This window comes from Mustela nivalis, assembly GCF_964662115.1.
Source record: "Mustela nivalis genome assembly, chromosome: 10".
NCBI classification, from domain to species: Eukaryota; Metazoa; Chordata; class Mammalia; order Carnivora; family Mustelidae; genus Mustela; species Mustela nivalis.
The window spans coordinates 6,430,149-6,446,862 of record NC_139029.1 but is presented as its reverse complement, the minus strand read 5'-3'; the positions used below and the strand labels follow the sequence as shown (position 1 = coordinate 6,446,862).

The following is a 16,714-nucleotide window of genomic DNA, read 5'->3' as shown; positions in this document are numbered from 1 at the left end:
TACAAGGGATGTGTTAACTGACGGCTGATGTTACCAATAAGGTGCTACACAGTAAATCTAACATTCTGGTCAAGAGCAGGCTGTTAATAAATCTGGGGGAGTCAAAGGTGAAAGTGGATTTTTGGCTGCCTGGTGGGGGGGAGGGGTCTCTAACTCCTATGTTGCTCAATGGTCAACTGTTTATTTTCCTTACTGGACCCTGATTGATACATAGAATATACACATTTTTAGGGCTTTTGGTGTGGACTGCCAAACTGCCCTTCGGAAGGGTTTTACTGGGCGCCTGGGTGGTTCAGTCGTTGGGCATCTGCCTTCAGCTCAGGTGATCCCAGGGTCCTGGGATCAAGGCTCCCTGCAAGGTGGGAGGCCTGCTTCTCCCTCTCCCACTCCCCCTGCTTGTGTTCCCTTTCTTACTGTCTCTCTCTGTCAAATAATAAATAAGGCCTTTAAAAAAAAAAGTTTTACCAATTTACATTCTCAGAGAATTTCATAGCGCTGATTCTGCACAACAGCTAATGGGGAGATGAAACAGTATTTGTAGGTTAGTGTAGTTTGCTACAACTATGTTATAAGGTATTCTCATCTTAAAAAATAAGTTTAAAAAGAAAGACGCCTGGGTGGCTCAGTCGGTTAAGCCGCTGCCTTTGGTTCAGGTCATGATCCCAGGGTCCTGGGATCGAACCCTGCATCAGGCTCCTTGCTTGGCGGGGAACCTGCTTCTCTCTCTTTGCCTCTGCCTGGCACTCTGCCTGCTTGTGTGCTCTCTCTCCCCCTGACAAATAAATAAATAAAATCTTAAAAAAGAAAGAAAGAAAGTAAGAAAAAAAGAAAGAAATGGGTAAAAAGAGATGCCTTACTGTTATTTTAAGAAATGCAGAATTATCTTCGACTAAGCCTGATATGTGCAAGACACTGAATGAGGTCGTGTCCCGTACACACATGACTCATCATTTGTACCTGAATGGCCCTCTCTACCAGGGACGGAGGTCCTCCCTACCAGGACTAAGGGGAGTGAAAAAGAGGCTTTTTACCCAGGAGTGTTCCCCTGCTGTTGCCAAAGCAAGGATGTTAGTGAAACTTCAAGTGCTTGTCTACTTGCTTTAGCTTTAAGAGGAATCAGTAGGTTGGGAAGAAAAAAAAACTTTTTTTTTTTTCATTTTTTAAAGTAATTTCTATACTGAATGTGGGGCCTGAACTCAGAACCTACAGATCAAGGGTCACATGATCTCCCAATGGAGCCAGCCAGTCAGCTGAACTCTTACTAGATGTTACAAAGCCGTGGTGACAAAAGGACAAAGGAGGCAGGCAGACCGCTGGAACCCTCAGTAGCGCAGAGAGAGGGGATGGCACCAGCTCCAAAGGAGCAGGAGCAGGTCTTGGTCAACAGGGAAAGGATGGTTACCACTGAGGGCTGTCACGACACAGTGGAATCCTCAAACTTCTGCGGCTGCAGGAACAGCAAGCAACTGCACTCACAGACAGCCAGTGTTTCTCCCAAGAGTGCAGTAAGTACACTCTACTAAATGCTGAAGACACCGAGTGCCCAGAATGTGCTAGGTTTGACAGAGGACAGACAAGACGCACTTCCTTTCCTGCAACATGTACCAGCTGGAAGGAAAATGTGCCATTAGTACAACCCTATGCCTTTGTTGGCAGACAGGTTAAGGGGTCTCAAGGTCATCAGCTTGATGAAAACACACTGTTAGTTCAAAAGCCAAATTCCGTAACAATTCGGAATCCAATTCATCCGGCAGTGGAGGATCTCCCTGCAGAGAGTCTGATGCGTGCTCTGTCTGCTCACCAGTGGGACCCAGCGCCTAGCAGGCAGCAGGTGCTCAATAAACCTTCATAGATTTAGTGAACGAGGGAAGGCTCCCTGATATCCTGATTCCACAGATCTGAGTGGGGCTCGAAAATAAACATTTTTAACAAGCTTCTTGTTTTACTCACGCTCTAGAAACTCTGAGTTATACGACAGATTTCTAAAAGTAGCTGCAAGTGCATCTGACTTACAGTGGATCCTGCCCCATCATCAGGGACCAGCTCGTAGAATGGTCCATGGATACGTCCACTGATCTAAACTAAGCAACAGTAACCTGCTTTGCCAGTGGCGGGGTTAAGCAGGTTACACTTGGAAGAGGCCATCAGGATATTAGCTACCAGATTTAGAGCAACTCCCATCCACTTGCCTACCCAAATACCCAGAACCTACCTGTATAAAATTTCATCAGTGAAGGGACCAACAATTTGGTGGAGAGAGGATGGTTTTCGATCATTTCAAAAAACTTCTGGGTTCGTGGCTGAACAGCAGGGTTGGTCATAAACATGACTTCTACCAGTTTGGCCACCAGATACGGATTTCGGATGTAGTTCTGGTTACACAACATCACAACAAGGAACGTCACAATGTCCTGAGTACAGGGTTCATAAAGCACCTGAGGAGAGTATCTGGAGAAAGGCAAAAAAAGTAAGAAATGAAGCTCCCAGAAGCTCTAGCTGTGTGGACGCTGGGGTCATCGAGCAGGGAAGGGGCCAACAGGTCTACAAGCCAAGATGCTGAATTCCCTTGAACTTGCTCAGTTTCAAATGACTACTGACTTTGCAACTAGATAGACTTTAAATCTACTGTGTCTACTGGCTAAAGCATGTTACAGTAACTTACATTATTTTAGGAAATAAACCAAAGCCACCATGATTAAATTATGGGGTAAGGTTCATAAAAGAGTTTTTTTTTTTTTTTTAAACAACAACAAAAAAAACTTAAAAAAATAAAAAAAAAAAGATTTTATTTTTAAGTACTCTCTATACTCAGTGTGGAGCTCAGACTCATGACCTTGAGATCAAGATCGCACGCTCCACTGACTGCGCTTGCCAGGGGCCCCTAAAATTTTTTCTGGCAGTTGTTTTAATTAAACAAGCAAGCAAACAAACAAACAAACTTGAAATGCCAGTTATAAACTCAAGGCATTTCCTTGTAAGCTTTCTCCAGTGTTATAATTGAGAAAAATTTCAGTACAAAATATAGATGTGGGTATTTCTGGCTTCTGAATGTTCACTTAGATATTTATAAACTGTTTGCTCCTTCTGTTTCTCAGAAACACATACTCAATTATTAGAAATTCAACTCAATTTTCAGAGAGTACATTCTTATCGGCATTGTTAATCCTGCTCCTGTCTTGAAGATATTATTGGAACTGGCTTAGTGCCAGAGTTGGATTTATTTTTCCAGTCTCCAGGCAGCATTCGCTTACAGCAGTTACACAGAATTTTAGGCATAAAATGGAGGGCTGCAATGTAGTTCATAATACAATGTACACGCCACGTACAAAAACAAATTAGAACCATGTAGTATGTCAAAGGTACTTACTGTACAATAAAAAATAAAAATTCAGCAACATCTTCTACATAAAACTCAGGCAATGCTGCAAATACCTTGGGGACATCTGAGTTTAAAGGCAGTGTTATACTGTCAAAGAGAATAAAATCACAAGTTACAGAACAAAACCATGGCACCTGGAAACCACCCCCTAACCCCTCCGCAGAAAACCCCAACTAACCAACCGACCAACCAAAAAAACACAAAATCCTGGCACCTGAAACCCTAAGGACTGTGACATGGCCATTACAAGTTAAATATTTTAATGGGGGGAAAAGCCTCCTAGAACACAAATACGGAGAAGGTACACAAGCCAGGAGACCAGAGCCTGAAATGAACAGGGAAGAATGAAGACAGTGGACGGATTAGGGTGTGCAGGAGACGTTTCTCCTCTTACTGATTTTCCATTAAGATTAGTATAGTAAAATAGGAAGGAAACAGAAGGGTCATATTTGGTCATTTTATGCGATTCAATCTGTTTTGAGACAACTGAGCTGCACAACATTTTCGGCTCCTGCAGAGGGCGCTGGGCCAAACTTAACAACATCAGTCGATCCAGAGACTTCACATAATAAACTAGTAAAACAATAAACTAGTAAAACTGGCTGGGTATCTTCCTGCACCCAGTCCCTGAAAGGACCTAATACTCTGTTATCTCCAGGTTTTAGTTTCCAACGTACAGATTTCCTTTTCTATCAATCTAGCTGATTTGTAAAAAAAGAACCAGGTCAGAATTTAACTAGGAGGTGCTGACATTCCCTTCTTAACTGTAATCCCTGGGAAAACACTTATTAATATTACGGATTTTGTAGTCTGTACAGGTACAACCTAGAAACTGAAGAACAGATCCTTGATAAAGTAAGGGTTTGGGTTTCAGCTATGGACTGAGGGACAGTGAAGACAACACAGCCAAGACAAGGAGGGCGGAGGGGAGACGGGAGGGGCACACTCACTCGGGATAGGCGGGGTCCAGGATGCGGAGCAGCAGCTGGATGAGAAGGCCATAAAAATTCAAACATCTTCTCAGAAAGCTCTCATCAAGTAAACCAGCGTCAGCACAGGCCTTGCACCGTACCAGTTTCTGCGGAAGGAGGTACGCCCCCACCCACAGATTAGTCGGCGGCCAAGTGCCGGCAGGTTCGACTGGCCAGGGACCAGGCCAGGAGATTCGAGGTTCTAGGGTTTTCGCGAGCTTCGTCTCTAACTAACTATAATATGCTGGTCACGTCCCCAAAGCTTTCCTTGTTCTTAGAGATACAGAAGTACACCGTGCAAACCACTGGACGGAAGGCTGAGCACATAGTTCAGGTTCAAAAAGAAGGTCTTCCTGTCAAATTGAAATAGCTTGACTGGGGGACAGGGTTGATGGGCGTCAGACAGAGATGGTGAGTGGATAGAAGCCAGACAGATCTGCATCTAAGTTCCAGGTCACCACTTCTGCCCTTGGACAAAATGTTTGTCCACTGATGGTCCCGCACCTGCCTCAGAGGACAGTTGTGAGAAGGAAACCCGGGCACGCATGCGCATCGGCGTGTCCATTTGAACAGTTTCCAGGCTCCTTCTGACAGGTCTGTGGGGTGCTCACGGGGGTCTACAGACACCAGAAAAGGGATCCTGGTGTATTCTGCACCTCAGCAGGTACTGTCTATTAGTAAATAAAGCAAAATCTACTTAACTTGCCCCAGAAATCGAAGTTAAAATGTCCATATACCTTCCTACTAATCAAGAGAAACCAGAATCCGCTAATACTCAGCTCTAGAATTTGAACAAAAACACAAGATAAATGCGTAAGTAAGCGGTCTACACTCCCTTGTACAGCCTTTGCTCAGCATCCGTCTCACCAGCAGAAATCTTCCTGTCCACAGTTAGGTTCTGTGCAGTGGATCGTTTTTAACGACAAATGAAGGAGGGACAAGGTGGGGGGGGTCTTCCCACGGCCACAAATCCACTCGGTTACACACTGTGAAAATGCATGGCTGGCACACTGGGTCACAGAGCTGGGGGGCAGTGGAGGGGGAGAACCTCGCAGAAGGGCTAAGTGAGGCAGGTGAAGGCCAACCGAGGACGATAAAACCAGGAAGAATTCACACTGCCACTGGCAAAGCACCTGCAGATTCTGTCCTGATTTAAATCCTGCAGGGAGACCGGGGTGAGATCATCACCTGGTCTGAAAGTCCAGTGTTTCATCTTCAGGGGAAAGAACGACAGAGGCAAAAGGACACTACGGGGCTCTGCGCAGGCACACATTCTGGTAGGAGAACGGCTGCCGCGCAGCTGGGCTGTGACGATTCCCATCGGTCGCACAAACCTTAAGCTGAGTTTTGCAGCGCTTCAGCATCTCGCGGTGTCTAGTTGCCAGTGGGGAGTCTTTCCATTGGCTTTCATTGTTTTTCAGATCCTCCACGGTTCTGAAACCAAGGACTAAAGGTCAAACCCAAGAAGACACGCGGATCCTTCTTACCGACTTGGTCCGACCCTGTCGAGGACCGTCAGACATCTCCTCCTACCTCCAGCACCTTGAAAGTCAGAGTATTTCCTGTCATGCGTTGGCAGAACCTTTCTTAGGGTTCCTGATCTAACGAATGTCTTAAAATTGGTGGTACTTCACATTTAATGACATTTAGTCATTTCTTTTGGAAAGAAATACACTATTTACATCGTTCCCTTCTTTTCCTAGGAGGGAGAAAAAGAAGTCCCGCCTGAAGGTTCACGGTTACTAGGCCTTGGCCAGTTACCCCAAACCAAAGGCTGGTTCGACAATGCCAGTGCCCTTCCGTCTTCTGCGACCGTTGCCTCCACGTGGAATGCTCTTCTTGGAAATGATCTTTGCGGCATGCTCCTTTACTCCTTCCTATGCCCGCCCAAATACCAGCTGCCAGTCAGGCCATGTGCGGCATATTTTAGAGACTGGCTCACCTAATGCTCTATCAACCCCTCTCTGTCGAGACAATTATGGAAAACTGGAGGTTGGCACATTTTTTGGAACTACACCTTCCCCGACTCCCTTGCTGCCAGTGAATCTGCCCACGACCTAAGCTTCCATCGAGTAGTGATCCCTCGCTGGAGGCAGAAGAGCATGTTGAGGGTGGCAGCCACACAGCGTTTCTGGAAGCACAGTGGCGGAGGAGTTCTGCCTGAGTCAGTGACAGAGGCTCTACGGTCAGGATGAACCGTGGAACAGCTTCCTGCCAGGTCAGGTTCAAAGGCGAACTCTGGGTACATACCTGAGCCCTCCCCAGAACTGATGACGATCTGACAGACTGACTGCAGTCACGGAAACTGCCACAGGGCACCCGTCTCTGCAGCTTGGGGTGAGGGAGGTGGGGCTGGAAGACACTCAGAAGCCCCGTGGGTTGGCTGACGGGCCTGGCAGCCTGCCTCTAGGGAGCCGCACGGGACAGGCTTGTGAAAAGTGCAAGGAAGCCTTGTTTAGCTTCCAAGAGGGTGGTAATGACAACCATTGTGGAGACAAATCTATTTTTTCAAACAAGCCACTATAGATTTCAAAGCACTGGGACTTAATACTTCCCTTTCGTACCCTTGGCTCCTTAGGGACGTGAACATCTCTGGGACATCGTTATTCTACCTACCACATTTGTGGGGAGAGAACGCGGGAGTGTGTGTGGAACGGATCCTGGAGTTGCCTGATCTGCAAGAGTGAACCATGCGAACACCCTTCTGTGTAGGACTAAATTCACGGACACCATTACATCCACCAGAGACCCTGGATTCAAGATGGTCGTGAGTAGCTGGAAGGGGTCTGAAATGTGCACCCAGCTAGTGGACTCAAACTTGGCATTGACAGGGACCTATGCAGAGTGAAGCTGGGCTAGCTGGTATCCCTTGACAGAATTCAGAGGAAGGAATCTAAAGTTTAAGAAGCTGAGAATATTCAGATAGATACACCACGGATGACTGGCTCAGACAACCCCTCCTCCCAAACCTGCCTCTCTCTCCCCCCATATCCTAGAGGACATCTCTCCTATCACAGTGTTGGAAAGCACACAGGTGAGGGGAACATCTTTGAGCACAAGAGTGACCGTCCACAGTCGCCTGGGCGTGAACGCAGTTGATGGTACCATTGAAATGGATCAACCAAAGTCAGTAAAAGAGATGGGATCCCAGGGCTCCAAGATGAAGAAACAGACAAATTCACAATCACAGCTTGCAACCGCATAAGCCTTTCCCAATAACTGATATTATAAGCTGATAAAATCAGCAAATAGGAGGAAAATTTGAATAAAAGATGAACAAGCCTGACCTAACCAACAAATGCACCGTGCAGTAAGTGACACAGAAAGCACATTCTTTTCAGGTCTCCACGGAACATTTACTCATGTACCTGTTGGGCTATAAAGCAAATTTCAATGAAGTTCGAAGGACACAAATCAGAGCACGTCCTCTGACCACCGTGAAATTGAACTAGGAATCAATAACAAATGATAAACAGACAAATCCCCCAAGAATCTGGAATTTCAACAATGTATTTTTCAATAACCCACTGTTCAAATAAGAAATAATAAAAATTAGAAAATATTTTGAACTGATCAGTAAAATGTGACATACCAAAACTGAGAACTGCAGCTAGAACCAGGCTTGGAGGGAAAGGAACAGCCTTAAATACACATATAAGGGCTGAAAATGGATGATATATGTACCAATCTTTTTTTTTTTTTTTAAGATTTTATTTATTTATTTGGCAGATAGAGATCACAAGTAGATGGAGAGGCAGGCAGAGAGAGAGAGAGGGAAGCAGGCTCCCTGCTGAGCAGAAAGCCCGATGCGGGACTCAATCCCAGGACCCTGAGATCATGACCTGAGCCGAAGGCAGCGGCTTAACCCACTGAGCCACCCAGGCATCCTATATGTACCAATCTTAAGAGGCAACAGAAATATCAACAAAAAGCAAATTTAAACTAAAAGTATATAGAAGGAAATAATGAAGAACCTGCAGACATTAAAATGATAAAAAGATGTTATGAACAACTTCAAGCCTAGAAATTTTGAAGCTTTAGATGTCACAGAAATACTGACACAAGATAAAATAAAAGTGTAAATAGTCATATATCTAATAACAGAATAAAACACATAATCAAAAACTTTCCCATAAAGAAAATTCTAAGCCCAGATAGCTTTATCAATGAATGCTTCCAAACATTTAAGAAAGAAATAACTTATAAACTCTTTTTTAAAGAAGATTTATCTGTTTGAGAGAGAAGGAAAGACAGACAAGCAGGGGGAGTGGAAGGGAGCCCAACACAGGGCTCCATCCCAGGACCCTGGGATCATGACCTGAGCAGAAGGCAGATGCTTAACAACTGAGCCACTCAGGTGCCCCTAATAAACTCTTCCAAAGAACATAAAAAGAGAGAATACTCCCCAACTCAATATTGGCAAGCATGATACCAAAACCTGAGGAAGACGTACCAAGAAATGAAAATGGTAGGCCCATCTTTCTTTTGAACATAGACTCAAAAATCCTAAACAGAGTATTAACAAACTGAATATCCAATGAGCTATAAAAGCAATAATATAAAAACTGAGTTTATTCCAGGAATGAAAGACTAGTTTAGCATCAGAAAACTAGTTGATATAATTCAGCCACATTAACTGAACAGAGGAGAAAAAAATTCCTGATCTCTTCAATAGCTTTGGAAAAAGCATTTAGTAAAATTCAACTTCTGTTAGGAATAAAAAACTTTTAAGATACTAGAAATAATGAGAAATGTTCTTCATCTGATAACAGAGGACATACAAAAAAAACCTCTCCCCTCTTGAATTAGAACAATAGAAAAATTTGAAGAAAGTTGCCTCTAGTCAAGATTTTACTAGAAGTTATAGCCAGTATGCTAAGGCACAGAAAAAAAGTGTAGGAAAGAAAACTGACACCATTTACCAACAACACAAATAAGTGTAGAAAGAAAATCTTAAAGCATCTACAGAGTAACCATGAGCATTAACAGGTGATTAGCAAGATAGATACAAAGAGATACAGAGTTACAGATAGAGATATGACATACTTTTTCTCATAGCCAGACATGTACATAGGTCCTGGACCAAATGCAGTGGCCACACTATTATTATTCCAGAGGACCTGTTTCGAAATGTGTTTGGTTCTTATTTCTGTGATTTGTTTATTTGGAGGCATTGGCACATGGGGAAAAATGCTTAGGTCAAGAAACACAGCAATGGTGCTAATGAATGGGAAACTGATGGCTACTACCTGGCCATTCTGGGTTCCTTATGCCATAGGCCAACATGCAAAAAAGAGAATTCCATGATGGCAGGGGTCAGAGAATTTCATGATGGCAGGGGTCAATGATCTTTTTTATCAAGAGAAACTACAGTTACTGTTTCAGACTCCAGAGGAGGAGGAGAATGACTGGAACCCAGGAGATCCTTTAAAGGGCCTCCTGGTCAACACCACACTCAGTAAAAAAAGTTAAGGGAAGTCTAAAACCACATACTGAGTATTGAAATCTCTCTGAAACCAAGGCTGGGTCACTCTGCCACATAAAGACTCTGGTGGACTGAGGACTGTGGACAGGGAACCAGAAGCAGATGGTTCACTGCAACATATTCACTCCTGGCATTCGAATCCACTGGTCACAAGAGAACTGCTTTCTTCATACCTCGGGCAATCCCAGGACATGGGGTCATGTACGTACCTATTGAGCTCCCGGATGGCCCGGAGTCTGCGGATGTAGCGACGGCAGCTTGGCAGAATGGAGAGGTGGTGGGCGTGCAGGGTAAGAAAAAAGCATTCTGTAGGGAATTTCGGCTCAGAAAATGGAGGCTGATCTCCATCTAGGAAAAATAACATGATTCCCTAAATAAAGGCTTTAACAAGATTAAATCAGGCGAAAAGCACAATTAAGACAGAATTACACTTGAATTTTCAAGAAGCTTAAGGATGCTTTTTAAAAAATATAGACTAAGGGACGCCTGGGTGGCTCAGTTGGTTAAGTAGCTGCCTTCGGCTCAGGTCATGATCCCAGCGTCCTGGGATCGAGTCCCACATCGGGCTCCTTGCCGCAGGGAGCCTGCTTCTCCCTCTGACTCTGTCTGCCACTCTGTCTGCCTGTGCTCACTCTCGCTCTCTCTCTCTCTGACAAAATAAATTAAAAAAAAAAAACTTAAAAAATATATATATAGACTAAGTTATAAGCAGCACAGAATTCCTATGAGCTCCATTGAATGATTAGGTATTTTGCCCCATCTGATTAAATGTTAGCATAGACGTACATCAACAATCTGTCGTTACAAGTCTTCCTGATGTATTTTATATAACCATTCCTATAATTCAACACAGGCCATGAAACATCACCTTGAATCTCAAAATACTGATAGACTATGTTAATCTACAGATTCCAAAGCCATTTCTGTACCGTGGGCATGTCTGCCGCTTCTAATTCTTCTCTATTATAAACAGTGTTTGGAAGATCTGTATGAAAAATCACTCCACTCCCAGAATTGGGAGTATATTCTAAAACATAAAATTATTGAGAATGACAGTGTTAAAATTGTTGGTATAAATTAGAATTCATTAAATAAATTCATTAAATTCCATCTATTTCTTAACAAACTTACATTCTATCTTATCACTTGGTTTTTGGATTATCTATTTAGCTATTTATTTTTAAAGACTTTATTTTTAAGTAATCTCTACACTCAACAATGTAGGGGCTCAAATTCACAACTCTGAGATGAAGAGCCCCAAGCTTCACCGACTGACCCAGCCAGACGCCCCTGTTTTTGGATAATTTACACATATACAACAATAACCTTAATTTCTTTCAATTTGTATCTAATTCCTATTGGTATATTTTTTCCAGCAAGTATCTTTTATTTTCTATGATATATACTGCTTACATTTTTGTCCCCCAAAAGAAAACTATCTCTTGGTAGAATTCAGTTTGGGCCTTATACATTTATAACAGGTTTACATTTTGAAAGGCATGATTCTATCAAACATAAGACATATTTTGCTCCATTCTTTAATTCTGCATACTCATTTTATCTCACTCTACAAAAAGCATATTTATCTAAGATACTGTATATACATATCGTCTCTGATGATATGTTTCATTTATTAAATCATTATAAATTTGTTTCCTTCATGGCTGGGTTAAATCCTCTGTTCAGTTTTTTCATGTTTTCTTTATTTTTATATTATACATATAAAATATAAAAATAAAAAAATAAAAGATATATATAAAGTATATAAATACATGTATATATATATTTTTAAATGTTTAACCCCTTGATTCTTCTGGAATTTACTAGTCCATGATATGATTCCAAGATGATATTAGTTACTACTCATCCAAGTGATACTAATCAAACACTAACTTTACTGCTCATCAGATACTAGTTTTTATTATAGTTTCCATGTTTCTCTAGAACGCGTGTACCCATCTGATCACAATGCTGCCAGGTAGGCAGGGAACCCCTATCCTATTCCGTGAATGATTTTATAATATTTAAAAATTAAATGCCATAGGGCTCTGATATCTGTCATTAGTATGTCTTATCACATAGAAAGGAAAAAGATCAAAAACGTAACACCTTTAAAATATTCATATTTTAATACCATCGATGCATCAAGATCTATGAAATATTTCAAGAGAACTTTAATTGGTATATATAAAATCTATATCATAATTAAGTCTCTGTTACCATCTTTATTATATATATATATATTTTAAAAGATTTATTTATTTGACAGAGAGAGAGCTCAAGCAGGGAAGCAGCAGGCAGAGGGAGAGGAAGAAGCAGGTTCTCTGCTGAGCAAGGAGCTCAAAGTAGGACTCATCCCAGGACCCTGGGATCATGACCCGAGCCGAAGGCAGCTGCCTAACCCAATTGAGCCACCCACGCATCCCTATTACATTTCTTTTTCTTTTTTTCTTCTTCTTCTTTTTTTTTTTTTTTTAGTCTGAATAGTGTATTTCCTTCTACTTGTTCTATACATCCATTTGACTTTGGCTAAGCCAAGTAAGACGTTTTTTTGTTTGTTTGCTTGTTTTTTAAAGATTTTATTTATTTATTTGACAGCTAGATGAGAGCACAAGTAGGCAGAGAGGCAGGCAGAGGCAGAGGGGGGAAGCAGGCTCCCTGCTGAGCAGAGAGCCCAACGCTGGGCTCGGTTCCAGGACTCCGGGATCATGACCTGAGCTGAACACAGAGGCTCAACCCACTGAGCCACCCAGGCGCCCAAATAAGAAGTTTTTAATGCATTAATTTTTTGTGTGTATCTCTGGCTCTTAAATTAATTTTCTGGAGAGAAAACAACAATTTGTGAGCAATCACTAGCATCCAAATAAAATAAACCTACGAGACGTGTTTAAATAAAAGGGCAGCGTTTCAATGACCTCACAATGAGCAACGTGACTCACACAGCTCAGCCAGCCAGTCGCTCACGTCCTCCATCGTCGCGTTCACTCTCGTCTCATCATTAGGGAGAATGATCCGACACCTGGGGTGGAATATGTACGTGGGGTCCACCGTCTCTAACTTGATCTTTGTACTTAGCTGCTGCAGCACCCAGAGGAAGTTCAGCATGAATCCATCTGTAGATACCAATCTATCATCTGTCTGTGGAATACGGAAAAAAGGTATTTAAAATAATGATTCAAAAAGAAATTTTGGCACAACTGTGTGGCTTACAGACATTCACCCCAGAGTCAATGAGAGGAAATATATCATCACCATTGTCATTCTATCAGAGGGCGCTCTTTACAGAGTCTTAATCCTATGTGAAGCACTTTATACATTCCCTGAATCTTCAGAAGAGCCCTTGGAAGTCAGTGATACTTCTATTCGCATTTTACAAAGGGGGAAACTGAGGCTCAGAGAGCTAAATGACTTGCCTAAGATCCTCAAAATGAATTAAGTAGAAACACAATTAATGTTGCTTCCTTTCTCTTCTTTATTTCCCCTCAAGAGCATCAAACCCTAGTTTTACTCAGCACTGTTTCACTAACAGCCATTTTTTAAAAAAGATTTTATTTCTATTTGTCACAGAGAGGACGAGAGAGAGCGAGCGAGCACAAGCAGGGGGAGCGGCAGGCAGAGGGAGAAGCAGGCTCTCCGCTGAGCAAAGAGCCCTCTGTGGGACTCGATCCCAGGACCCTGGGATCCTGACCTGAGCCTAAGGCAGACGCTTTACCGAATGAGCCACCCAGGCGCCCCTGACTAAGTTTCTCTGGCTTACGTCACAGAAACAATTATAATAACGGTAGTTCACATCAATTGTGTGTCCACGCCGCACCAGGCACTGTTCTAATAGCTTTATGGATAGTAACCCCACAGTTAGGAACTACTATCACCCCCATTTAGCACTTAGGAAACTGAGGCACAAAGAAATAAACGGTGAAGTTCCCACTGTTAGTAAATGGTGGGACCAGAGAAGGAAATCCAGGCAGTCTGATGCAGGGCCACACTTTTCTCTAAACACTTTTCTTCTTCTCAACAGAAAGGTCACATCATTCATTCACTACTTATTAGTAATATAGGAAAGATGCCCTTTTATCTTCTCTTCCCTTGCAAGGTGGTCCAGGCCACCAGGCTCCCCACCAGATCTCCTCGGGTCTGCTTCTGTCGCTCCTCCCAACTTAGCCCACATCACATTTTTTCCCACACAGCACATCTGGCGGTTTCCTTGCTGCAGAACCCCCAGGGGCATCCCATTCCAGTTCTTACCATGTCAGCTGGACCCTGAGGGGAGCCCCCAGCCCGCCGTCCTCCTTCCGGCACACTATTTTCGAGCCACTGAACTCTACATATGGAGCCTGTTCCAAAGCTAGATCATTCCCACTTTGGAGCCTTACAAGAATCTAGGAAATTCTTTTCCCAGCCTTGTCATGGCTGACTTTCACATCAGTCCGGTCTCTGATCAAACGTCACCTCCTTAAAGGTGTCTTCCCCACCACGTGATCGAAACTCACTCCCATACCCTCCTCTGGGTACCTCCACGGCTACTTCCAGGTCCTCTATGTGCTTTATTTGCGTCACAGATGCTACCAGCGCCTGTAGTAATGTACTTACATGCTGACTCATCTAACCTGTGGAACATAGCTGAAAGCGGTAGAAGATTCTCTCCTGCTCAACACCATGTCTCCATTTCCTAGAACGCCTGGCAGGTGCCGAGTGGAGACAAGCCAGATGAGTGACTTTAGCCAATCCGTGACGCGGGCTTCTCGAACCCTACCTGCATCTGTGCTTTCTTCATGTTGGCGTTGACGACGGCTGCCATGTAACTGAGAGCAGCCTCACGGGTCTCGCCGTTTAACAGAATACTGTGCAGAATCTTGAAAAGCTCTTGCTGGAATTGATTTTAGAAAGGGAGAAGAAAAAAATGAAGACTTGACTTTAAAAATGATTCCTTTTGACTTCAAGAACAGCTGGGCTTTTTCTGGGCTTCTTCTCCCTTCCTCTCTCTTCTCCTTCCACTCGTGTGAAGAGCGCCCGACCACCAGAGGAACAGGGGTGTCCACATTCAACTGTGTCAAGACCATTTGCACGCAAGCAGATGGCGGGGGCGGGGGAGGCAAGCAGTTACTACGGTTTTAATAAAATAACCTTTTCTATTCCCTTTTTGGGACAGGATCAAAATTACCTTAATTATGCTACTGTTAGCCTCTAATTTTGCTCCCGAGAAGCCTCAGAAGGGAGGGCATACCAATCCACACTTGAGAGGCAAGAGTGACCGAGGAGTATGTGCAAATGAACGGCGCTCGCTCACTCTCAGGTTTTAAAGGCCTACGAGTGGGCTGGAACCGTAGCTTCCAGGCCGAACCAGTTCTCGGGGAGGCCACATACAACTGTTACGGCAGTTGTTACTCAAGACACCGGTGACTCATACCCAGCCTCTCCAATACGCGTCCTCTGAGCTTACTCCCCGAACACCTACCCTTCCCAGCTCCAGGTAATGCTGCAGTGACTGGCTGACCACGCGAGTGTTCTCCAGGGTAATGGCGGGCCCTGAGAAATATTTTTCAACCACCTTAGCCTGGAAGAGAAGGGGAAAATTCCATCGATATACAATGTACATTTAAGGAAGGAATCTGAACGTCAGAGCAGCGAAGTACAAATGGCCACTGTACTTACATCGTCTTCCGCGAAGACCGAGAAGCTGAAGAAAGCCCCCAGGTAGGACAGTCTCTGCAGCTCCCGCCCAGAGCCGGGGCTTAAGGATTTAGGCAACCACAACGGCAAAGAAGCCACCTGGGCAAGAAACGGCAGAGGCAGGTCAGGCTGCTATGCCGGCAAGTGAGGGGGAAGCGTGCTGAGCAGAGTTCTGGACAGCCAACCTGTTCTCAGCGGGGTCTTAGCCCCCAGGACCAGGCAGACAGTTCACACACAAAACCCCAAAGCTCACGAACATGTTAGGACCCCCGCTGCCTTTTCTTATCTCGGATGGAGGCGGAAAACCCTCCGGACTCCTCTACGTTTCCACAGGACAGTCTTTTGATTTTTTATGTTTCGAGAAGCTCTTTGATAGCACTCGGACCAACCAGTTTTACACTGTCAAAGGACTCAAGTCCATTTTCCCACAGGACTTGTGTTCCTCCTTGCACAATATTTATACAAAGATCATGGAAGGTCGTAACAAGTTCATCCCAGGCAACCACGTGTAGGGCTAAGCAATTTCACTACTGAGAGTCACCCAGGCATGTTACCTGCATCTAACCTAAATGTCCTCTAGGAGATGTTTTTTTCACACAATGGTACTTAAGGGGTATCTTGGGAGTTACACACCCCTAGAACGGGTGCAAGTACATCAGGGAGTCACTCACCAAATTGCACACGGGGTGGGTCTTCCCAAACTTGGTTTCACAAAGCTCACCTAGAGCCTAGGAATAAGATCAGAAAGTGTCATTTTTAATTTTTTAATTTTTAAATATTTTATTTATTTATCTGACAGAAAGATACAAAGAAAGCACAGGTACAGAGAGAGAGGCCAGCAGAGGGAGAGAGAGAAGCAGGCTCTCCGCCGAGCAGGGAGCCCACGCTGGGTTCAATCCCAGGACTCTGGGATCATGACCTGAGCTGAAGGCGGCCGCCCAACAGACTGAGCCACCCAGGTGCCCCGAAAAGTGTCATTTTTAAAAAAAGATTTTATTTATTTATTTGAGACAGGGGCAGAGGGAAAGGGAGAAGCAGACCCCTCGCTGAGCAAGAAGCCTGATACAGGGATCGATCCCAGGACCCTGGGATCATGACCTGAGCCGAAGGCAGATGCTTCACCAACTGAGCCCCCCAGGCACCCTGCAGAAAGTGGCATTTAAATGTATTCCATCTTTTTTTTTTTTTTAAGACTTTATTTATTCATTT

The 16,714-nt window shown here is 43.9% G+C and overlaps 1 protein-coding gene across 2 annotated transcripts in view; it reads right to left on the bottom strand.

Moving 5' to 3' along the window:
* UBE4B (ubiquitination factor E4B) overlaps positions 1-16,714 on the bottom strand; it is a 122,395-nt gene that overhangs the window by 21,607 nt on the left and 84,074 nt on the right. For both annotated transcript variants that reach the window (XM_082685376.1, XM_082685375.1), the window contains 10 exons: positions 16,177-16,233; positions 15,488-15,604; positions 15,291-15,389; positions 14,589-14,702; positions 12,775-12,973; positions 10,045-10,183; positions 5,685-5,784; positions 4,330-4,457; positions 3,368-3,466; positions 2,213-2,448 (listed from right to left, as the gene is read on the bottom strand). In XM_082685376.1, the coding sequence (XP_082541502.1) occupies positions 2,213-2,448; positions 3,368-3,466; positions 4,330-4,457; positions 5,685-5,784; positions 10,045-10,183; positions 12,775-12,973; positions 14,589-14,702; positions 15,291-15,389; positions 15,488-15,604; positions 16,177-16,233 (1,288 nt within the window). The remainder of the gene's footprint in view (positions 1-2,212; positions 2,449-3,367; positions 3,467-4,329; positions 4,458-5,684; positions 5,785-10,044; positions 10,184-12,774; positions 12,974-14,588; positions 14,703-15,290; positions 15,390-15,487; positions 15,605-16,176; positions 16,234-16,714) is intronic.